Source organism: Oryx dammah, unplaced genomic scaffold (assembly GCF_014754425.2).
Source record: "Oryx dammah isolate SB20612 unplaced genomic scaffold, SCBI_Odam_1.1 HiC_scaffold_9, whole genome shotgun sequence".
Taxonomy (NCBI): Eukaryota; Metazoa; Chordata; class Mammalia; order Artiodactyla; family Bovidae; genus Oryx; species Oryx dammah.
This window is the reverse complement of record NW_024070193.1, coordinates 31,512,872-31,537,813: the sequence shown is the minus strand read 5'-3', so window position 1 is coordinate 31,537,813 and position 24,942 is coordinate 31,512,872. Positions and strand designations below refer to the sequence as shown.

Genomic DNA, 24,942 nt, shown 5'->3' with positions numbered 1-24,942 from the left:
TTTCAAGTCCCAAGGCAGTTTCTTCCCTGGCTTCTCTAGGAGAGGATGTCAAAGTGATTTTTTTTTTCTTTAAAAATCATAATACATTCTCTAGATTTCGGTTATTAGTCTCGAGTTACCCAACCTTCTGCTTTGGCCTTCCTCATCAGTGTGGCTACTCGGATGGCAGGATGTAGCCCCGGTGACACAAGTTGGTAGATACAAAACAAAACAGCTGTTCTCTCTGCCAGTACTCAGGAACTCACTGCAAGAGAAGCCTCGCCAGGAAAACAAACTCGCTTTATAGTCGCACATGCAACAAGCCCAGAGAAAATAGGTACTTCCAAAGCGCTCCTGTACTGGGAGGGAACTGTTACTTGTTCCTCAATACAGGAAGAGTACACACATATACATGTATACACATATACATACTCAATCTCTCAGATACATAAATACACATACACACACCTGTATGTGAAAAAAATATGGAAGAATTACTCAAAAGTGTTGACTCTGATAGTTTCTTGCGTGGGGAAGAAGGGTAGCAAGGACTTCTACCTTTTACATTTATAACATCCTGTTTGAATTTATTTTGTTGAGCACATATTATTTGTCATTCAAAAAATATATATACACAAATAAAAATAAGCTACGTGACTCCCACTGAGAACAGTGTCAGTAACACCAGGAGGGGTGGAGCTCTGGGTCAAGTCCTTCAAGTGCGTCATCTCATTTGATCCTCATATAATCCTCCCCGTCTCTCTCTAAGGGGGTGTAATTATCCCTATATTATAGATGACAACTTTAAGGCTCAGAGTCAAGTGTTCGTGGGCACACAGCTGAGTCTTCAGTAAAATACATTAGGAAACAGGATATGCATGTCCCCCAGGACACTCTGTCTACACTCAGTAAATACCGTGCCACAATTTCTGCACAATCACCTGCTTATCAAACTCAGGCTTCAGAGATTCCTCAGTGAAGATGTGAAATTGCATCTTCCTGTGGCTAAACAGCACGGCAGATTTGAGCATGACAAGCGTCTCCTCCAGACGATTGCCACAGGCCACCACTGCCAAATGGATCCAGAGCTCGGGCGGCAACTCAGCTTGGAAACTCCTGAGTTCTCCAGCCCTCCTAGAAAGAAGAAAATAGGTGAAAGCCATTATTACACTCATCAAAGAAAAATAAAAGCTAGTGGAGGGTTAGAACATTTCAAAACATGAACAGGCACAAACTGTTATACTTTATAAAGTGATAAGCATTTTGACAATTCTTCCTACTTAGAGAAAAATACCCTTTATTCCCATATTTATCCTGGCAATAGCAGGATGAGTCACTGTTTGGACTGCTATAGGTGTCTGAGGCTTTTTTCCGCCAGCTTTCAGCTGTCTAGTGCCTGCTGGCTGCCTACTGGCCCATGTTTGGAAATGGTATTGCTAAACTCTGACAGCTGACACAGGGCTGTGGTGCTCCCACTCACATGGGCCATGGAAATTAGATTTGAATGCAATTTGAACAAGACGAGGGTGGACAGTGGCTTTCCCATGTGAAACGAGCAACATGATACTCCTATCATCTGGAGGGTTTTAGGCTGAAGTGGAAGGCATGACACCGGCCCAAAGGAAAATCATGCAAACCCAGGAGGTGAGCAAAGAAAACAACACATGGGGCCTCCATGACATCTTGGGAGAGTCTTACAGAAACAGGTGTTAATCTTAATCATCTCGCTCAAGACTGCTGAGCTGGTAGGTATGAAATTCAGCTTCCAGCGTGAAATGTTTAGTAATGAGAAGCAGGCAGGAGAGAGGACAGGTTAAGCTGAAAATTACCAAGGTATCAAATACCCAGTCAACAGCTGAGAGGGGAACAGAGTCCAAGAGTCCAGAATCATCTTCCAGCTATTTCCTCGTAATAAAAGATTTGTTCCAGACAAGGATACACAGCCAAGCCTCAAACACACCACTGAGAAACATTTGCAGGCAAGCTGGAAGAAGTTGGCCTGGAAAAAGGTGCCCTGAGACAAATGAAACTAATTTACTTGCACAAAAGATCTGGAGACCAGGGGAGCTTGGATGTGGAATGCTACCTTCCTTCCAAAAACTTCGAGTTCAATCAGCGTGCTGCTCCATTATTCACTGCTCGCTCAAATAAAGGCGGCCGTGCTCCAGATTTCTTTCACCAAGAGGCAAGTTGAAGATGTGGGTGGAACACTTTGGAAGACTTTCCAGTTTGATTACTTAAGAGCATGCTGAGTAGAAGCATGGCCTCCTGGCTTAGTTAGGTCCAGATGCATAGACTTACTCAGATTCCACTAATTTCAGAGATCAGAGGAGAGGACGGTAGACATGTATCTTCTGAGACTGTCCACATCTCTTCAGCTCCCTGCTGCTACCTGAGGAGGCATCATCTTCCCTCACCAAGATCACTGTGACGCCCCGAGATGGTCCACCCGCCTCCAATCCGATCCTTAATCCCATCTATGATTTCTCCTTGTTGGGGTCAGAGTCACGATCTTCTAAAATGCAAACAGGATTGTTATTCCTTTGATAAAAGTCATGTAAAGGCTCCCGACTGCCTTGAAGATCAAGTTCAAACTGCTGATTGTGGCTTCTACTTAGGTCTCTTGTATCTGCCTCCAGCACCTGGAGCCTGGATGGGCAGCCATTCATAATCACGGTCACACTTAGGCTGCAGCTCTCCATCTCATTTCTAGTCATCTTCAGATCCTAGCACATGCACTGTCTCTCAGAAATGCTCTTCTCTGCTCACTTTCCTTGCTTACTCCATCCCATTACTCCATAAATCTATATGAAGTGCCTACTACGTGCCAGACACCTTTCTGGGTACCAGGAAGACAGCAGTGAACAATGCAGATCAAAATGCCTGCCCTTGCTAAAGTTACATTCTACAGATGGTAGATGAAAGACAAAGGAAGAATAACAGTCAAAGCAAACAATAACTTAAGTAACTCACAAAGAAAGTCATCCAGCAAGCAGGAAATACAGAGTGGAACCATGAGGGATACAGGAGTGGCTGATGGTTTGGAACATACTATACATTGCGAAGTCAGGGAAGTAAGTCCTCACTGAGAAGGTGAGATCCGATGACAATCTGATTGTGGGGAGGGAAGGAGTCACATGCTTTTGTGGGTGAGGAGGATTCTAGGCAAAGGGGACAGTCAGAGCAAAGGTGCTAAATCAGAAGCATGCCTGGTGAATCCAAGAATCCTTGCCTTCAGGACTCAGATGTCTTCTCTCCCTCAGCTTCATGGATGGACTTTCATACCTGCTATTAAAGCCAACTCCCAACTAATTTATGTAAAGGGATGGGAAGGATATGTCACGGATAATGCCAAAATCACAGTCAATTAAAAAAAAGTCAAAATACCAGCCAAAATATGCTGCAAAAACATTTAATGCATACTCATTTGCTTAAAATTATGCTCAGTATTTAAAAACACAAGTATCCACAGGTACTAGAATAGTAAATGCAACAGCTTAGCTGTCTTAAATATGAGCCATTACCCCACCTCCAAAGAGAACAACTCCACCTAATTTAGCTTTACACTTTGGACTTCTACATGAATAAAATGTCTTAACCTCAGTAATCAAGAAAATACTAATTCAAACAATAAGAAGAGTCTATGTTGTTTTGGACTGGTGAAACTTAAAAAATAAAAGTTGGACCATACATGTTTCAGAGTGGATACGGAGGTGGGGGACAGCTCAGATGCTGCTGGGGCAATTTAAGTTGACCTAAACACCTTGGAAGGAGAAGGCAATGGCACCCCACTCCAGTACTCTTGCCTGGAAAATCCCATGGGCGGAGGAGCCTAGTAGGCTGCAGTCCATAGGGTCGCTAGGAGTCAGACATGACTGAGCGACTTCTGTTTCACTTTTCACTTTCATGCATTGGAGAATGAAATGGCAACCCACTCCAGTGTTCTTGCCTGGAGAATCCCAGGGACGGGGAAGCCTGGTGGGCTGCCGTCTATGGGGTCGCACAGAGTCGGACACGACGGAAGCGACTTAGCAGCAGCAGCAGCAGCAGCAGCAAATACCTTGAAAAGCCTTTTGGTCACATCTGTCAGGAGTGAAGATATATATACACCCTCACTCTTCTGGTTCTACACCTGCATATGAGCCCTGAAGAAACTCTTGCACATTTGCATAGGACCCATGCAAGAATGCTCACAGCAGTCCTATTTATAATATTGAAAAGTTGGAAATAACTTTCCTGTCCATGCACAGGAGAATCATGAATATATTTGACAAGTGTAAGCAGAATACTGCAGAGCAGTGAAAATAAACAATTCAGAAGGTCATGTACAAACATAAGGACAAAGAGGAAAAAGAGCAATTAGGTAGCAGGATAGCGGTAGATTGAGACAGTTTGGATGAAGCTGAAAAACCAGCAAACACTGCGTGTTGTTCACAGACATATGTAGTAAAAGTCATCATGTTATGAGGATGAGAGACATCAAAGACGAGGCAGTGGTTACTTCCGGGCACTTAAGTTTTTATTTCTTAAGATGAGAGCAGGGTACACAGAAGTGCACGATGTAATTGTCTGTATTATTCATGTGCCCAAACTATGAGACAAATACTTTATTTTCCTTTTGATTAAAAAAATCTTGCACTTCCCTGCAGCACAGCAGGCCACTTTTCTTTGCAGGCTTCAGTGATTTGGGCCTGCATGGTACACAAAGCAGGGGCTGGGGCCTGCAGTTCTTTTTGGTGTCTGGTGACAGGTACTAAAAAAGACAAATAAAGCTTCTCCTTGTGGCAGTTCAAGTATCGGTGACTGGGATTTAATGAGACCTTTGCTGCCCCCTACTCTGTTACTTCTCATGTTACGTTAAAAATCGCAGGCTTCAGGTAATAAGCTTTTGTGTTCTGTGATCACAAGGAATAATCAAGTTTAAGGGGGCTGAAATGGTGTGCCTGCCACCAAATCTTACCAATGGGACACAAGCCCCTCTCAAATGTCACCTGAAGACCCTGCAAGGGTCAAGGGATGTCCAGGCTACAGACCTCAGGCTTCTAAACCCCTTGAGTTGCCAGGTGTTGGTGGGGAATGGGAGATGGGAATTGAACTGCTCTGACTGATGGTTAACTATGTTCTTCTTTACACTTTATAAAAGAAGACTGGAGTAGACATTTGCTGTCCAGGTTTACAGGCTTGCTGCTGAGGCTGAAGCTGATGGCAACCAACTCAGCTACCACACTGGTAGAGCCTGGAAGGGAGTCAACAGAAAGCAGAGCCAAAAGGAGGCAGGTCAGATCTCAAATGGCATAACTTGGGCACCTGAATCCAGGTGTATGGCTTTAACCCTGGAAGGTCATTGATCAAGCCAATATATTCTTTTCCCTTTAAGTCACTTTGAAACAAACAACTTAGCAATCAAAAGAGTCTTTACATAGGTCTTAGAAATAGGTTTCAGATTGCCTTAGACTCACTCTGCCTCTCCTCTCACCTTGAGTCATCCTTTAAATGTTCCATGAATCCATCCCCTCTCTGAGGCTCGCTGGTTGGATGACATCAACTCAACGGACATTAGTTTAAGCAGGCTCCAGGAGTTGGTGATGGACAGGGAAGCCTGGTGTGCTGCAGTCCACAGGGTTGCAAAGAGTTGGACATGACTGAGTGACTGAACTGAGGACCTTCATCCAAATTTTCATCATTCTACCAGTTTCATAGGTGGAAGAGACACCAGATACCATCTCGAGCGGGGGAATTCCCAGCCTGACTGCATATCATCATCACAGGAGGTGTCTGTTAATATTATAACTTCCATCCCAGAGAGATTCTGATTCCGTGGGTCTGGGGTGAGACCCCAGAGTTTGCATATTAACACACTTGGACTACAAGCATCCGAAGTCCATCTCCCGCCAGGAACTCATCACCTGAGCTCTCCTCCCTAACACATTTAGACACTATCTCCACGGTGAAGTCTGTGGATGCAACTATTCCATCTTCCTTGTTGGTGTCATCTCTCAGCTGTCCGGTCACTCTGCTTCATTCCCTGAACAGTTGAGCTTCTTGCCCACAGTATATCTCCCTACCACAGTCCTTGTCAACATTCTTGTTGTCTAGTTGCTAAGTCGTGTCCTACTCATTTTGACTCCCACAGGCTCTTAGGGACTTCAATGGCTCTTTAAAAGATGGTTCCTGCATCTTGATCCTTCAGTTTTGTGAGCTGAATACCCTCCACCTTTTCCTTCTCAGGTCCTGAGACACCTAGTGCTGTGCTTACATCCTGGACCTTCACATACACTGTTGCTTCGGGAATGTTCTTCCCTAGGGCTTCCCTGGTGGCTCAGTGGTAAAGAATCTGCCTGCCAATGCAGAGACTCGAGTTCAATTCCTGGGTCAGGAAGATCCCCTGGAGAAGGAAATGGCAACCCACTCCAGTATTCTTGCCTGGGAAATCCCATGGACAGAGGAGCCTGGCAGGCTACAGTCCATGGGGTTGCAAAGAGTCGGAGACGACTGAAGCGACAGCACAGCACAGCTCTTTACAAAACCACCTCCTTCTCTTTCGACAGTAGAATAACACTTCCCTGACCACCTCATTGAAGGAGCACCTTCCCTTTTCTTTTCTATCAGGGTCTTTATTTCATTCCAAAAACCTACCTTGTTTGGTGATTACTTACTCTTTCATTGTAATTTACAGCAAGCATACTATATTATTTACAGTCAACATAAGGCAATGTAAATTTTAAAAATCCTTAGAAAAAAGGTTGGAATAAAACACACAATGTATATTTTCAGTTTTTAAAAATACAAAACATTATGTGTTGAAATAATAAAGTTGGTACATGAAAAAAAATCCTTGCCCCATAAAAAATTTTTTTTTGCATGTTACAGTCTGGTCTTTATTCCACCGAATAAAACACATACTAATGGTGTACATACAATTTTATAGTCTACTTTTTTCATCCTTCTCCTCCTGCCTTTTACTTTTCCTGTTACTTTTTAAGTCTTCATGACCATCGTTTTAACTGGTTATCTGACTAAAACACCATGGCTTACCATTTCTTTTGTGGTGGTTGTTCTTAATTTTTCTCAAATATACATATATGTGTGTGTGTGTGTGTGTGTGTACATATAAAACCTTGAACTAAACATGTATAGGTCCATAGATTTTATTTTCCCTTTTTTGCATTATTTCCTTACACTACATTCCCAGGAAGGGATTTACTGGGTTAACAGCTATTTTCTTATCAAGGATGTAGTAATTTTGAGTTTCTCAAATTTACCCAAGAGTTCTTAGAAAACATCCAGACTATGAGAAGGAAAACAAAAAAACATAACAAACATTAGACCAGCCACCTCTGAGCTCCTTGTATGAGGTAGCCGTGGCGCTGACAGCTGAAACAAGATGAAACACGCTTGCATGTAACATCAGTGCCTCCAAATCCCTTGTGTTCTGAAGAAGTGATGCACAGACTGGAGTTATCATTTAGACATTGCATCAAATGACACTGAGTCTCACAGGAAGAAGTTATTCCATTTTCAGTTCTTTTCCAACAACGTCTTTTTCAACAGTGCTAATATGTCTTCCTAACGTTGCCTAATTCTCCTTTTCAGCTGAGAAGACAGCAGGCCTCAGCTAGAGAGCCTTCAGCAGGCAAGAGTACCAAGTTACAAATGAAAAGCTATCTTGTTTTCTCAGTGTTTCATTTGACGGTCCCCTTCTATTTATGTTATTGCTAGCAATTTATGTCAGTGATATAAAGTTTTCTTTAAAAACAAATATCCTATGAATACGGAGAAATCTGCACCCTCAAGCACGACTGGTGAGACTGCAAAATAGTGCAACTGCTTTGGAAACCAGTTCCTCAGAATTTTAACTACAGAACTACCATCAGTCAGTTCAGTTCAGTTGCTCAGTCATGTCTGACTCTTTGCAACCCCATGGACTGCAGCACGCCAAGCTTCTCTGTCCATCACCAACTCCTGGAGCTTGCTCAAATTCACGTCCATTGAGTCAGTGATGCCATCCAATCATCTCATCCTCTGTCGTCCCCTTCTCCTGCCTTCAATCTTTCCCAGCGTCAGGGTCTTTTCCAATGAGTCAGTTCTTTGCATCAGGTGGCTAAAGTCTTGGTATATCAGGTGGTAGTGTAGAACTACCATCCGACCCAGTGATTCTACTGCTAGGTATCCACCCAAGAGAAATGAACACAACTGTCCTCACAAAAACATGTACATTTGTAAATGTTCCTAGTAGCATTATTTACAATAGCCAGAAAGTCCAACCCAAGTGTCCACCAAGTGATGAGTGAGTAAACAAAATGCGGTATACCCATATAAAGGAATATTGTGTGGCAATAAAAGGGAATGGAGCACTGATATATCTGTCAACATGTTAGAACCTTTAAAATAGTTTATGAAAATATAAAAGACTACATGTTGCATGATTCCAAATGTACGAAAAGCCCAGGATAGGAAAATCCATAGAGACATGAGGCAGCTCAGTGGTTACCGGGGACTCACAGAAGGGGCAAAGGAGGAGTGACTGATTCATGGGTATAGGGTTTCTTTTCCGAGTGATGAAACTGTTCTGAAACTGGATAGCAGGGATGGTTGCACAACTCTGTGAGTGAACTAAAAATCTTCACACTGTGTACCTTTTAAGGGTATTTGAATTATATTGCAATAAAGCTGCTATTAAATAAATACACAAAGGCATACATTTATAACAAGGATAGATTTCAGTTTTTTTTTTTTCTTTTCAAGTTAGCATACAGCAGTATACTCTTAAAAACCATGAGGCTGATGTAGGAATGACTGAGGTTTGGAAAATGCCACCTTCATTGTCCTGGTTTATGCCCGCCCTGTGATCCAATGAAAAACGATGCTCAGAACAACAGAGAAGGCTCAACTACCACCTCCCCACTGCTGGAGATGAGCGTCTCCTTAATTGCTTAAAAGTCTCAAGCGTGTGACTTAATTAAACTTCAGTTTCTGGAGTGTATAAATAATGAAATACGGCATTTATGTGCAGTGCTATTTACTTTGAAGCCTATTACTGCAAAACACACTGAATTATTAACGCGAGTAATTGCTTCTACTCAGACCCTCTTTTCTGCTGTCTCCTGCTACCCCTGCTATCAGGGCTTCTTAACTGACAGGCTAAATTAACTCAGGTAAACCTAATGCTATGATATGGGCTGGCAGTGTGAGCTGGACAGAAAATCACAGCCTGAACCAGTACTGTTGGTGTCTAGTTTTAATAGGGAAGGAAACACAGAAATTTGAATGGGGGAGGTGGGAAGGAAAGGAAACAGACAAATTTTAAGATTTGAGTTGAATATGCTCACCCTAGGGAAGACCTGACTTGTAGAATGCTCTTCCCCGGACCCCTGTCCCAGTGGAATCTCTTTTAAGATGAAGCCATGGCTATTTGAACATGGAGATTTGCAAATGAGGTCACAGTGGCAGTTGAAAAAAGTGGAAATACCTTGATTTAGCTCCTAGCAAAAGAGTCTGGTGATGGGTGACTATATCCATGTTAAGTGTTGGCAGTCAGAGACACTAATGAAGTTCCTTGAAAACTACAGGTCTGGGAACACATAAAACCCCTGACAAAAAATTTCCACACTGAAGCTGTGAGTAGAGCCTTTACTTAGGAACCCAGACATGACGCCCAGGACTGTGCTAACAGCTAAATCACTTTTAATGACCCATGGTTTGGAGTTAAATCAACAGTCTTTAATCTTCCAAGACAGACAGAAAAGCTGACATTTGCCTTGAAGTTCCTGCATTACATGATCAGTGTTGAAACAATGCAAAAATAACTGCTATGAGGGAGAGGCTTAATAAAATCATTTGATAAGTGAATCCAATTATTAATAATTCATATTTTGCTTGGATCACGACATTTGAAACATGGCTGTGTTCCTAAACAAAGTCTAGCTCTAAAGAACAATAGGTGTCAATGCCCAAAGTTGGTGATTTTGTAAGTGTGTGTGTCTGGTTTTAGCCATCGTTGTACACATACACACGGCTTATGATTAGAAAGTAGCAGAGTCAGGATTGAAACTTAAGACTTAAGAAGCCTTGCTCTTCATTATGATGCTGTATATGGGACCACATACAAGTGAGTAGAAAAGAAGCCCCCTCTGAGCACATAAAGCCTTTATCTTTACTTCGAGCTCCTGATTCAGTGATCTGAAGGTGAACTGGATTTCAGTGCCCACTAGAGCCCCGCCAGGTGTGACTCCCATAGCATACCTGCACCATCTCTTCCTCCGTAATCTATCCACTCGCCCTTTGTTGTTGCTCAGTTGCGTCCAATTCTTTGCAACCCCGTGGACTGCAGCACACCAGGCTTCCCTGTCCTTCACCATCTCCCAGAGCTTGCTCCAACTCATGTCCATTGAGTCGGTGATGCCATCCAACCATATCACCCTCTGTCATCCCCTTTTCCTCCTGCTACTGCTACTGCTAAGTCACTTCAGTCGTGTCCAACTCTGTGCGACCCCATAGATGGCAGCCTACCAGGCTCCCCCATCCCTGGGATTCTCTAGGCAAGAACACTGGAGTGGGTTGCCATTTTCTTCTCCAATGCATGAAAGTGAAAAGTCAAAGTGAAGTCGCTCAGTCGTGTCCAACTCTTCACGACCCCATGGACTGCAGCCTACCAGGCTCCTCCGTCCATGGGATTTTCCAGGCAAGAGTACTGGAGTAGGTTGCCACTGCCTTCTCCAATCTTTCCCAGCATCAGGATCCATTCTAATGAGTCAGCTCTTCACATCAGGTGGCCAAAGTATTGGAGCTTCAGCTTCAGAATCAGTCCTTCCAAAGAATATTCAGGATTGATTTCCTTTAGGTTTGACTGGCTGGATCTCCTTGCAGTCCGAGGAACTCTCAAGAGTCTTCTCCAACACCACAGTTCAAAAGCATCAGTCCTTTGGTGCTCAGCCTTCTTTATGGTCCAACTCTCACATCCATACATGACTACTGGAGAAACCATAGCTTTGACCATACAGACCTTTGTTGGCAAAGTAATGTCTCTGCTTTTTAATATGCTATCTACATTCGCCACTTTTCCTTAGCTGAGGTTATACACAACTGCATTCATAATTCTTCTAAAATTTTAGGACGTTGTCTGGACTAATTCTCATTTCAGTTTTCCCCCTTATGATTGTTCCTGACACACAGGGAATTCTATTTCTCCATCTCCCTTTTCTTTTCAAATTAAGATGTTATTGAGATTTTTAAAATATAAACCAGCAGCACTGGTTTGAAATAAATGTCTGGTGACATATGAGGGGGAAGAGTGTGGATTATATATTCCATGAATGGGCACCTCTATTTCATTCCCCAAAAGAGAGCATGAAGGACCTACCAACCTAAAGGAAGGGAAAGTAGTTTCCCCAACTAATTTCCATCTTCTTATGCCTCAGGCCAATAAGGGATTTTTAATTTTTATGATAATTAATATACTTTAAATTGTTTTATCAATATGCAAGTAATACATATATTTAGCATAGAAAAAAGCAAAATATAGATAAGCAAAAGAAGGGGTACCCAATTTGATAACCGCTGTTAACATTCTGGTATACCACTTTCCGTGTGGTGCAGTAATAAAGAATCCGCCTGCCAGTGTAGGACACGCAAGAGACACGGGTCCAATCCCTGGGTCAGGAAGATCCCTGGAAGAGGAAATGGTGACCCACCCTAGTATTCTCGCCTAGAAAATTCCACGGACATAGGAGCCTGGCAGGCTACAGTCCATGGGGTTGCAAAGAGTTGGACATGACTGAGCACAAAAGCAGATACCACCTTCCAGAGATATAACCAATATGTATGGGTATGTGTTTATAAATATGTAAATATATAGAAGGCATTAAAAATGAGATAACTTTTATAATCTGTTTTTTCCCTTATAAATATAAACAATTTTCAAAGTTAAAAAAAAAAGAGATTTCATTAAAGATATCTTTTTCAAAGGGATTCTGGAAAGTAAGCAAACAGTTCAAATTTCAAGATATGTTCTCAAATACAGTATGGCTGTAAGCAAAGATCAAATCATGTCTGAAGCTAGTATATCCACTGGACTTTTAAGTTATGTGAATCAATAAATATCCTTCCTTGATAAAGTTTTTTTAAAAAAGCAATACAGATCTAGTTGCACATAGACCTGGCTTCAAATTCTAGGTCTGTGACTTGGCTGTTCCATCTCTTGGGCCAACACTTTCACCATCTCTAACCCTCGGGTTTTCCATCTGTAAAATGGGCTTATTGATTCCAGTGGTTCTCTGCTTTTGGTTTTGGTGTTTCTTACTAGCATCCACTTCTGGTGTTTCTGCTAAGGACACCTCAGTTTTCTTTGGGGGGAACCTCAGTTCTCAGTCCATGAGGTTGGGATGGGCTGAAATATCCTCCCCACCAGGTGAGGCCATCAGGGATTGGGTGCGCATGGGATCCAAGCCAGAGCAGCGGAGGCAGCCCTGGGACTCTTGCTGGATGGAGTCTTTCCCTTCAAGGTTACTAAAGGAGGAGGACACAAGTCCAGATCCACTGGAACTATCACACAGAAAAAAAACTGACCGACAAGTGTGGCCCACACAGAAGGAAGCAGAGCTAGAAAATGAGGCAAGACGGTCAGATGGGCTTCCCGATGGTCAGTGGATGAAGAATCTGCCTGCCATGCAGGAGACACAGGAAATACGGGTTCCATCCCCGGGCTGGGAAGATCCCCTGAAGTAGGAAATGGCAACCCACTCCAATATTCTTGCCTGAAAAATCCCATGGACAGAGGAGCCTAGGCTACACTCCAAAGGGCTACAAAGAGTCAGACATGATGGAATGACTAACCAAGCAAGACAAGACAGACATCCTGCATACATCTGTGACTGAAGCTTGATCTCCTTTGCAGTTTTAATTGATATCACAATTTTATGAGCTAGTAAATCCCTTTTTATGAGTAAGTGATATGATTATGATTAAGCTGAGGAGCTGGGATTCTATCACTTCTAACTAAAAAAAATCCTGCCTATCCAACATCAGTACCCATCTCTTAGATTGTTATTAAGATTAAATTAAATAATGTGGCAAAATGCTTTCTATAGTACCTGGAATGTTTTAAGTCATCAATAAATATTAGTTATCATCATCAGTATTATTAAATATTAACTTAGATGCACCAGAAGCCTTCATTTTTCTTCAAATCCTTTATACGCATGCCCCAAATGGGCAAGGCAGAGCAGCAAAAAACTTAAGTGTCAATACTCAATTATTGTAAATCAGGTTTGTAACGTTTGCACACTTTTTAAACTTCTCAGACTTTAACATCAAAGTCCATTACCCCATTTCTCCTGAGGGATGATATTTGATACTTGAACAATAAGGCCTGTTACTTTGGAGCAGCAAACAACTGGCTCCTTGTAATTCCCACAAAATTGAGAGGAGAGAAAGCAGAGCAAGGGTTCAAGCCCAAGCAGAGACACAGGCTCCTGAAGAGCAGTGTCTGTGGACAAAATCCAGCATTTTGGTTCCTGAAGACACTGCCTAATTTCTGCAAACTCTTCACTCTGCTTTTCTAAGCTCAGAAACAATAGTTTTTCTGCCCTTCAGGAGAAGTCAAAGCTATAGATGGCCAGACTTTTGGGTTCTCAAATTCTCCAGAAAAATCTCCCAACTCTACCAGAGACAGTTAAAAGGGTCCTGTCCCATCTACTTCCCCAGCTTTTACTAAGGACCAGGTCAGTGTGTTAGGATAGCATTCGCTATACACAGAGGCTGTCTGCATTTCCTCAAGACAAAACCCAGCGAAAACCCTGCCTGAATCCACATCTTAGCTCTGGCTAACATTTGCTGAGAGCTTCTCGTGTTGCAGGTTCCGTGCCAGCATTTGACTCACATTGTTTCATTTCCTCCTTGAACTTAGGAGAAAGCCTAGATTTGCTGAGGAGCACTGACTCATTCAAAGCCACACAGCCAGTCAGCTGGATCTAGTTAGGATTCAGTTTCTAAATAATAAAGCAACCAAGATGAGAACAGAACCCAGAACAGCACGTCACACGCTGAGGGATCACCATGAGCTAGGCCTGTGCTTGGCGCTTTAGTGCATTATTATTATTTTAGCTCTCTGGACCTCAGTTTTCTCTCATACAAAAGGAAACTGCATTTTAAATTACCTGTTCTCCATTGCCTCCTACTTATGGAAAGCTTGGACTCTAAATTGTAAGACTTTGAGTATTTATCAGAAGATGACAGTCTTCTGTGTTGCTAAAAGAGGTCGGGGGGAAGCGGGCATCTAAAGATCACCCTCAAACACACCACAGCTGCTCTTGGCTGCCAAAATAGCATGGAATCCAAATAAAGGCATCAAATCAAGAAACTCTTCTTTCTGGGGCAGTTGTCAAATTTTCATGATATAAAATATATCAAGTGCTGGGCAAGTTCTGGAGAGGAACATGAATTCCATTTTCCAGTCTGCCTCTTATTTTCTTTTTTGAAAAAGCATTTTAAATGGTGATAAGAGGTGGTGCTGGTGGTAAAAAATCTCTCTGCCAATGCAGGGGATGAAAGAGATGCGTGCTCGATCCCTGGGTTGGGAAGATCCCCTGGAATAGGAAATGGCAACCCACTCCAGTATTCTTGCCTGGAGAATTCCGTGGACAGAAGAGCCTGGTGGACTATATAGTCTGTGGGACCATAAAGAGTTGCACACAACTGAGCACACACGCACCCACAAGACAGATACAACAAAAACCTTTACCTCTTATTTTCTTACAGTAAATTGTATCATGAAGAGAAGCATTTCCAAAGAAAACAAATCTGTTCCCAAAGGTTCTTCCAAGGAATCTCTCTTGTGAGTTTCTAGGAGGGTAAGTGTCAATATGGCCACTAGTCATGAAACTTTCCAAAGGTGCTAAAGTCAGGTGTGACATGTCTACATCAGTCAGAATTCTTTGGTGGTGAGTGACAGAAACTCAATTCACGGAAGTTAGGACAGAGATTAGGGCTTCCAAGAGGCACAGTGGTAAAGACTCTACTTGCTATTGCAGGAGACTCAAGAGATCCGTTTTCGATCCCTGGGTTGGGAAGATCTCCTGGAGGAGGAAATGGCAACCCACTCAAGTATTCTTGCCTGGAGAATTCCATGGACAGAGGAGCCCACGGGCTATAGTCTATGGGGTCACAAAGAATCAGACACTATGGGCCAGAACAGCCAGCAGAGGGCAGAAGCTGGCCTTGGGAACTATGTCAGCACCCACCCCACCCCCACCCCAGTTGCTTGGCATTGCTTCTCAACCCTCCTTGTCATCCTGGGTCCATGAACTCCCCAGCTTTCTCCATGCCAGAGACAGAGCTGCCAGTCCCTGAGTCTCCTATCATGCAGTTCCAGCCACTAGAAATACTTTTCCCTTATCCTGTCTCTCTGATTGCAATTTTTTAAATCCCCCACCCCCCAAAGGCTCTAATTTGGCTTAGGAACATATCTCAGAATCACCTGCTGCCTGGGACAAGGTCAAGGACACAGGATGGCAGGTCCAGAGTGTAACGGACCTTCATTTCCTGGGAGGCCCTATAGCTGTTCCCTTTTTTCATCATCAATAGCACTTAGGTTTTGACGTAAAGAAACATCTGCTGCTGCTGCTGCTGCTGCTAAGTCGCTTCAGTCGTGTCCGACTCTGTGCGACCCCAGAGACGGCAGCCCACCAGGCTCCTCCGTCTCTGGGATTCTCCAGGCAAGAACACTGGAGTGGGTTGCCATTGCCTTCTCCAATGCAGGAAAGTGAAAAGTGAAAGTGAAGTCGCTCAGTCGTGTCCAACTCTTAGCGACCCCACAGACTGCAGCCCACCAGGCTCCTCCATCCATGGGATTTTCCAGGCAAGAGTACTGGAGTGGGGTGCCATTGTCTTCTCCGAAAGAACCATCTAGTTTCATTAAAAGGAGTTTAGGGACTTCCCTGGCAGTCCAGTGGCTAAGACTCTGCACTTCCAGGAAGCAGGATACCACATTTGACACATCATGGCAGGGCGGGAGAGGATTTTGGTTGCAAATAATGGAAATCTCAACTGCAGCATGGAACAGGAGGGTTCAAGACGGGTCAGGCCTCCAGAGCTGTGGTTCTCAGGGTTCAGCCCTGTCCACAAGGATCCACAGTCTCTATCTTTCTCTACTGCCCAGAGTGATGACTTCAGTCAAGGCTGGTTTTCTGAGAACGGCAGTGACACCTGGGACTGTTTATTTTCTTGTTCATATCTAGACAGTAAAGTCTTTTGTCCACTAACATAAAATAAGTCCTTCTCTTCTCGCTGATTAGGCCAGCTTGGGTCATGTAACACCTGTAAGACCAGTAACTATTGCCAGAGAAATCAAATTATATCTTGGTCCTGGATATACAAAGATTACACTATGGCATGGATGGGGATGTCATGGTAGGTTTAGACCATTACCTGGAGGTACACCTCACTGTCAAACTGGGGGTGGGATGGGAAAATAGAGGTCAGGTGCCAACCACAACGTCTATTACTTTATCTCCACCCCATGGTTCAGGCATATTTGGCCTCATCCCTAACTTAAGTGGTGAACCTCGCCTGGTTTACATCAGTTAGCTAATCCCATCTCACCCCTCTATTCCTTTCCATTTCCTCATCCTCACTGTAGGCATTTAAACCGAATAAAGCCAATAAGATGGGAGAACACAACATTCTCTTCTAGGAAATAAAAACACTCCCTCTCCCAGAGAGTCAAGGCAAAGAGGTTAGAATGATCCATATGGTAGCGGATTACAGTTGAAGACATTAAGTATAAATCCATGTTTAACTTACACAGAGATGGTCATGCATGGAAAATTTCATAAGTACAGGTACATACATAGATTAGTACACACATAGGTGTTTTGCTCTCTCAGCTGTGAAGGCTAAATAAAATGACACCCCAGTAGCAGCAAACATATTGAGTATACAAATCTTGGCTTCTAATACCATTTTCCAGTGAGAGAAATCAGGTCTCCTAGAAGAAATAACTGATTTTATGACTGAAGCAGGAAATACAGGAGATGAGCCTGCAGCTCTTATAGTGCCAGAGAGTAAGAAAGTGCCCAGAAAGACAAGAATGAAAACAAAAAACCAAAGCACAGGGATGGGAGTATGTCTAAAGGGCATAGCAGCCAACTGTAAGAGCTACTAATGACTTGAACTGAAATAATTTCAACAACAAAATAAAGTCATGATGCAGTGTAACTCAAAGTATAAAATATCTATGATTCTATGCTGATTTATGATTGAATAAATTAATAAATGGGGGAGAAGAAAAACAACATGTCCCACACAAAAGAATTTGAAATAAATTATATACAGATATTCCATACTCCCTGGAGAAGGAAATGGCAATCCACTCCAGTATTCTTGCCTGGGGAATCCCATACAGAGGAGCCTGGTGGGCTACAGTCCATGGGGTCACTAAGACTTGAGCATGGCTGAGTGATTAAGCACGCTCCATCCTCAATGAGGGGGAACACAACTCTCCACTCCTTACGTGGTGGCTGGGCAGTGTCTTCCTTCTAAAGAGTACGGTATGGAGACAAGGAAAGAGTAAGTCCAGAAACACTATCTCAGCCAGGTGACCAAAGCCAACATTAATTCATGTTGATAGTATATACACTTGATATGATGTGATGAAATGGCACTATATCTCTATGATTTTTCTCCTGATAATTCATACCCCAGAGTCACCCTGAGTAAAATATCAGACACATTCCGTTAGTGAAGCATCTTACAAAATACCTGACTAGTGCTATTCAGAACTCTCAAGGTCATCAACAAAGAAGGAAAGTCTGAGAAACTGCCACAGCCCAGAGGAGCTCAAAGAGATGTGACAACTAAATGTAACGTGATGTCATAGATAAAATCCTGGAACTGAAAAAGAGCCCTAAGTGAAAACTAAGGTAATCTAAATATACCGAACACTAGTAATCAGTTCAGTTCAGTTCAGTTGCTCAGTCGTATCCGACTCTTTGCGACCCCATGAATCACAGCACACGAGGCCTCCCTGTCCATCACCATCTCCTGGAGTTCACTCAGACTCACGCCCATCGAGTCCGTGATGCCATCCAGCCATCTCATCCTCAGTAGTCCCCTTCTCTTCCTGCCCCCAATCCCTCCCAGCATCAGAGTCTTTTCCAATGAGTCAGCTCTTCGCATGAGGTGGCCAAAGTACTGGAACTTCAGCTTTAGCATCATTCCCTCCAAAGAAATCCCAGGGTTGATCTCCTTCAGAATGGACTGGTTGGATCTCCTTGCAGTCGAAGGGACTCTCAAGAGTCTTCTCCAACACCACAGTTCAAAAGCATAAATTCTTCGGTGCTCAGCCTTCTTCACAGTCCAACTCTCACATCCATACATGACCACAGGAAAAACCATAGCCTTGACTAGACGGACCTTAGTCGGCAAAGTAATGTCTCTGCTTTTGAATATGCTATCTAGGTTGGTCATAACTTTCCTTCCAAGGAGTAAGCGTCTTTTAATTTCATGGCTGCAGTCACCATCTGCAGTGATTTTGGAGCCCCCAAAAATAAAGTCTGACACTGTTTCCCCATCTATTTCCCATGAAGTGATGGGACCGGATGCCATGATCTTCGTTTTCTGAATGTTGAGCTTTAAGCCAACTTTTTCGCTCTCCTCTTTCACTTTCATCAAGAGGCTTTTTAGCTCCTCTTCACTTTCTGCCATAAGGGTGGTGTCATCTGCATATCTGAGGTTATTGATATTTCTCCCGGCAATCTTGATTCCAGCTTGTGTTTCTTCCAGTCCAGAGTTTCTCATGATGTACTCTGCATATAAGTTAAATAAGCAGGGTGACAATATACAGCCTTGATGTACTCCTTTTCCTATTTGGAACCAGTCTGTTGTTCCATGTCTGGTTCTAACTGCTGCTTCTTGACTTGCATACAGATTTCTCAAGAGGCAGGTCAGGTGGTCTGGTATTCCCATCTCTCTCAGAATTTTTCAGTTTATTGTGATCCACACAGTCAAAGGCTTTGGCACAGTAAGTAAAGCAGAAATAGATGTTTTTCTGGAACTCTCTTGCTTTTTCAATGATCCAGCGGATGTTGGCAATTTGATCTCTGGTTCCTCTGCCTTTTCTAAAACCAGCTTGAACATCAGGGAGTTCATGGTTCACGTATTGCTGAAGCCTGGCTTGGAGAATTTTGAGCATTATTTTACTAGTGTGTGAGATGAGTGCAATTGTGTGGTAGTTTGAGCATTCTTTGGCATTGCCTTTCTTTGGGATTGGAATGAAAACTGACCTTTTCCAGTCCTGTGGCCTCTGCTGAGTTTTCCAAATTTGCTGGCATATTGAGTTCAGCACTTTCACAGCATCATCTTTCAGGATTTGAAACAGCTCAACTGGAATTCCATCACCTCCACTAGCTTTGTTCATAGTGATGCTTTCTAAGGCCCACTTGACTTCACATTCCAAGATGTCTGGCTCTAGATTAGTGATCACATCATCATGATTATCTGGGTCGTGGAGATCTTTTTTGTACAGTTCTTCTGTGTATTCTTGCCACCTCTTCTTAATATCTTCTGCTTCTGTTAGGTCCATACCATTTCTGTCCTTTATCGAGCCCATCTTTGCATGAAATGTTCCCTTGGTATCTCTAATTTTCCGTGTTGCTATTATTTCATAAATTACAACAAATGTATCATACCAGTGCAAGATTTTAATCAGAGAGGAAACTGGGTAAAAGATATATGGGAACCCTCTGGACTACATACTCCCCAATTTTTCCACAAACGTCACTAAGTCGTGTCCAACTCTTGGACCCCCAAGGACTATGGCCCGACAGGCTCCTCTGTCCATGGAATTCTCCAGGCAAGAATACTGAAGTGGGTTGCCATTTCCTTCTCCAGGGGATCTTCCCAACCCAGGAATTGAACCTGAGTCTCCTTCATTGCAGGCAGATTATTTACCAACTGAGCTATGAGGGAAGCCCTTTAAAAAAATTAAAACCTATTAAAAGAAAAATATTCCCTCTCTTGAAAGGATGTTACTATTAGAGATCCTCCCTAAAAGGTATAAGATTGTTTTGAATATTACTAAGTAATATGCAATTTTATAATAGAAGCAAAGTCTTAGTATAGTGCTGGCATAAGGGGGGTGCGGCATTCATTCATTCATTCATTCACTCACTCAACCAATATTTACTGAGTACCTACTGAGCGCTCATCCCTGTTCTAGGGTGCCCCCCGTAAACTGATTAACAAGACATGAAGCGTGCATGACGGGGGAAGGAGCAAAGCAGTATTTTCATATAATGATGAGTGCTATTAAAACAAAAAACAGGAGAGCAAGGAGGTAGAGGATGATGGGCAGGGTCCCAGCTGGGAAGACTCCTCTGAGGCAAAAACCTGAAAGCATAAACCTGAAAGAAATGAGGAAGCGAGCCACACAAGGACAGGAGCAAAGAACATTTCAGCATAGGAAAAAGTAAGCAGTGCTGGCCAGAGTGGCTGAAGCAGAGTGAGTGAAGTGGGGAGGGGTAGGAGATGAGGTCAGAGAGCTAAATGGGCCTGAAATAGGGTTCAAAGGCCACACTAAGAAACTGAATTTTACTGTGTATGATGTGAAGTTAGTGACTGGAACCAGCAAACTCTGCCACATTAAAGATTATTTCAGCAGCTGTATAGAAAATGGACTGTAGAGGGCTCTAGAGTGGACACCCCAAGTCAAAGAGAAGCTACTGCAGTGGTCCCTGCCAAACCATGGTGTTCAGGAGCTGGGTGGCAACCATGAAAGCAGAAGAAATGGTGGGACTGGGGTTCTATTTTGAGAGAAAACCAAGAGGACTTACTAAATGAATACACAGAGAGGGTGAAAGAGGGGTCTCATGGAGCAATCAACAAAAATGAACGTGAAACTAGAATCTGCACTCACAGTGACCGAGTATCATAGTCCTCGAGATCTGGAGATCTGTAATGTGCTCTGGGGTGACCAGTTAATTATAGGTTGGCCACAGACCTGGCATTTTGCTGTATAACATAATCCCTCTTTAGTGAGACCTTTATTCAGGCTTGACCCCTCTGAGAAGACTTCGCCAGAAACCAAAGGGAACTGCAGAAAGTGCTGTGTCTTGATGAGTAGATATGCTCGCCTCCTCTCATTGGGGCAGCTGTGGAGGCTGCCAAATATGTAATGCGTTTTTGTGTTGTCCTCCCTCTTCCAAACTCCACCTACCATTGCACAATGAGTACCTGGCTCAGGACACATGTGCAATAAACATCTGCTGAATGACTGTGGTATAAAATCACAGAGGGGCTTAGAAGTAGCCCATGTCTCCCTTAGAAGCCATATTTTTATGGCTTCTAGAGAAAACAGCACTATCCAGGCGAAATCAAAAGACAAAGAACAGAAGTTCAGGAGAGGGTGGAGGCTGACTAACCAGCAGGAGTTCTAGGTTACGGCCAATAAATGAGAAACAGAGTGATTTTGCAAGACACAACACAAAGGGCTAAGCAACAGTCCTTGCTGGGATTTTGCAGCTGAACTTGATGATCTCATCACAGGACAGTCAAATGGCAAAGCTGAAAGATATCTTAGAAAATTTGTGGATCGACTCTCATTTGACAGAGACAGAAATTAGGGTGAAATGGTTCCAGAATAGAACCCAATCCTCTGGACTCCAGATGACACATTCTTTTTCCTATCACACTGATGGGCAGTTATATTAAACTTCCTCTTCTGTAGGCAGGCTCAAAGGGTATTCAGAAGCAAGATGGAGAGACAGTCTTCTGAAATCAAATCTAATGTAAAGTTCTCATTTTAGGATTCAGTTCTATGAAAAAAAAATGATCCCTCTTGATAAACTTTTCCCCTTATCATTCAAAGAAAATAACACAGCCCACCATGGTTCCCTTTTTGACATGGCTGCCAGGAAGCTTAGAGCTAAATTGAACACTTAATCCTCACAACAATAGTGGCCTTAGTTTTAGACAAACAGTACTTATTTCCCACCTCCTCTTTATGACTTTTCATGTTTCATAAGTATTTCAATGGCCTTATTGTATATGTGTCAGTTACTGTTAGTCATCTCAAATTTGTTTTGGAAGTCAGCCAGGTCTAAATCACCCCCCCCCAAAAAAATAGAAGGAAGATTTCATTTCTCTTGTGCCCTGGAACCGCTACTTAAGAGTGTGGTGTCCGTTTTCAGATTCCACCCTTGACCTAAAAGCTCAGACCTCACCTCCTGGTTTTATATTTATGGAAAGGGGAGCCCACCACAGGACAGATTGCATACAAATGACTACTTATAAAATTGTAGGGTCTGCCTACTAACTAGGCAAATCCCTGGAAACGTCTCCGAAATGAAAACAAGATGTGGAAGGAGAATGCCATGCTTGCTGTGCTGACGTGGCAGAAGTTCACTTACACCACGACCCTGCAGGGAGCAGTATAGCCCTGGAAGGATGGTCAGCAGGTGGTGGACTGGGTCTCATCCAGCCCCACCATTTCTGCTGACTACTCCCCAGGCCTGAGATACCAGATCACGCATGCAGCCTTCATCTCTTCTGGATTCTAGCCACATCAAGAGATTAAAGCACTCATTTTCTGAAAATAGGAGGCTTACTTTTCCCTCCCTAAAATGAAATTCCTCCTAAACCACAAAAATTTAACCCAGGCAGGATTAGCAAAGCAACAAAGGCGTCCATGCAAAGATCTTTCCTCCTGCTCCCTTACTGCTTCTGTCACCATTCCTGTCCAGGTAGCAAGAGAAACCTTAAGAAGTCCCTGAAAATGTCAACTTTGCCAGAGGACTTGCACATTTATGCATTTGAGCCTGAGACTTCCTATGGCTTTTTTTGTTTTTCACTCTTTCCAGACTTTGAAAATTTTGTCCTTTATTCTTATGGTGTTGGCCATGATTTCCACGATAATCTACAAGATATGTTCAGAAGAAAAATGACTTCAGGAGGTGCTGTTGCTCATGGAAATAGCCCTTCCTGAAAACATCCATTTGGATTCTGTTCGTGATCTCTTCTGAGTCAGAGCCAATTTGTCCAGATAGAGACAAGAAGACGCTGCCCCAGTGTTCCCAACACCTTGAAGGATGAAGACAGTTCCAAAAACTGGTCACATTTCTTTAGAAAAAAATCTCAGAAAAATGGTGAATGCAGGCAAGCCTCGTGTTTGACATGTGTAGTAGTACTAAATAGCTCAACCTGGACCCAGACTGCTGGGATATTTAACCTCACCTTGGAAACTGAAACAAATTGCTAAACCTTGTGTAATATTTTCCTCATCTGTAAAATGGGGATAATATTAGTGCTTGATTAGTGCTTACTTAGAGCAGGCTCCCAAAGTTTGGTGTGCATCAGAAACAAGAGGAGGGCTTATTAAAACAGATTACTGACCTCATCCTCCTGATTTCTTACTCAGAGGGTCTAGGGTGGAGTGGAAGAGGGGAGGGGTAAGACTGCATTTCTAACAAAGCCCCAGGTAAAGCTGGTGCTGCTGGTTCAAAGAGCCCTCTGGGAGAACCACTATACTGATGGTGTAATAAGAATCATAACCTGCATTAACAATGACTTTTAACGTACTGAGGTTAACACTATGCCTTGTAAAAAGTTAGCCATGACAAATGGTGTCCAGTCTTATTACCTTCCAAGTTGTCCCATCAACTTACAAATCACAGCAACCTTGTAGTTAAACTGTATTAGAACCCATTACAAGAAACCTTAGTACCTAGAAGGGAAAACCCTATTTAGTTCCTAACAGAAATATCCTTACAGTGCAAATACATTCATAAGAGGTTATAAATGGTTCCAAGTACTCAAAAACAATTGTATAGATTTTTGCTCCTAAAACTCGTCCCTACTCATCTGTACATCTCTTACCAGGCAGAAGAGAATGCTGACACAGCTACTTACTGAGGTCTCCTGACTTCTCTCACAGTAAAAACGTCAAACCAGATTTAGTCACTATGGTCAAAAAGAGGTCTTCAGTCGTTTCAAGTCATTAGGGAGCCCAGCAAACGTGGACGTTGCAATTGGCAGTTAGAAACATCAACAGCCTCAAAAGGGTAGAGGAAACAGACGGTTACAAGAGGGGGATTGTTAAAAAGCTCTCTCCACAACAAAGGAAATGAAGGCAAATCCCTAACCTGCAGGCGTTCCAGCGACCCTAAGGCCAAAGATAAAACCCTCTGATGAAAAGCTGTGGCGGGTTAAGCTCTGAGTAAAGAAAGGGGATATCAAACAGAATCTTGATGGCTAAGATGTTTTCCTTGCAGGACTCTGACCAGACAAGAGTCTGAAAAAGAAGGAATAACAAGGAAACCCCCACTGTCTTTCCCGTGCCACGCATCACTCCTTCCTAGGAGAACACTTCTTTTTAACACCCTCAGGTAGAGTGGCTCTTCTGTTCTAAGCACAGGGCAATTCGAGGTTCAATAAGAAACAGCCAGTACTTAGCAAAAATCTAACTTTTCCAACTCAATCAGATCTAAGTTTTTGGTTTAAAAAAAAAAATCTCCAGTGAAATATGAGAGTTAGATAAAGCATTCTTGCATCACGATGGCTTTTGAGAAATTAAACAAAGGACGCAAATTTGGAAAAATGAAAATATATGGTTTTGCCCGGACAGTTAAGAATGTAACATGCCAATCATTTCCCCTGACACTTTGCTTTCCAAAAGGTACGTGATGACTAGCACTGCACTGTTAACAGGATTCCAAGAAGACGATTTTTCATTTCTAGCGAGGTAAGACATAAAAGTGGGCAGCCCGTGGGTGAACTTGGAGTTTGTCCCTCCAGCCCACAGCCTCCCTTGGACTTGGCACGGGTGGAGGGAGGGAGGCACGGGTCCACAGATGGGATTCTGGGGCTGCCACGACTCACCTCGCCGACTTCTTCAGGCTCACGGCGCCCCGACGGCCGGCTCGGGGGCGCAGACGAGGAGGCCGGCGCCGACGAGCGCTCGGGCCGGCCCCCGGG

General features: G+C 43.2%; 1 protein-coding gene across 1 annotated transcript in view; it reads right to left on the bottom strand.

Moving 5' to 3' along the window:
* GXYLT2 (glucoside xylosyltransferase 2) overlaps nt 1-24,938 on the bottom strand; it is a gene marked incomplete at its 5' end in the record, with an annotated part of 84,868 nt that extends 59,930 nt beyond the window's left edge. The window contains 2 exons of the mRNA XM_040245959.1: nt 921-1,113; nt 24,847-24,938. Of these exons, the coding sequence (XP_040101893.1) occupies nt 921-1,113; nt 24,847-24,938 (285 nt within the window). The remainder of the gene's footprint in view (nt 1-920; nt 1,114-24,846) is intronic.
* Between the last annotated feature and the right edge of the window lie 4 nt (nt 24,939-24,942).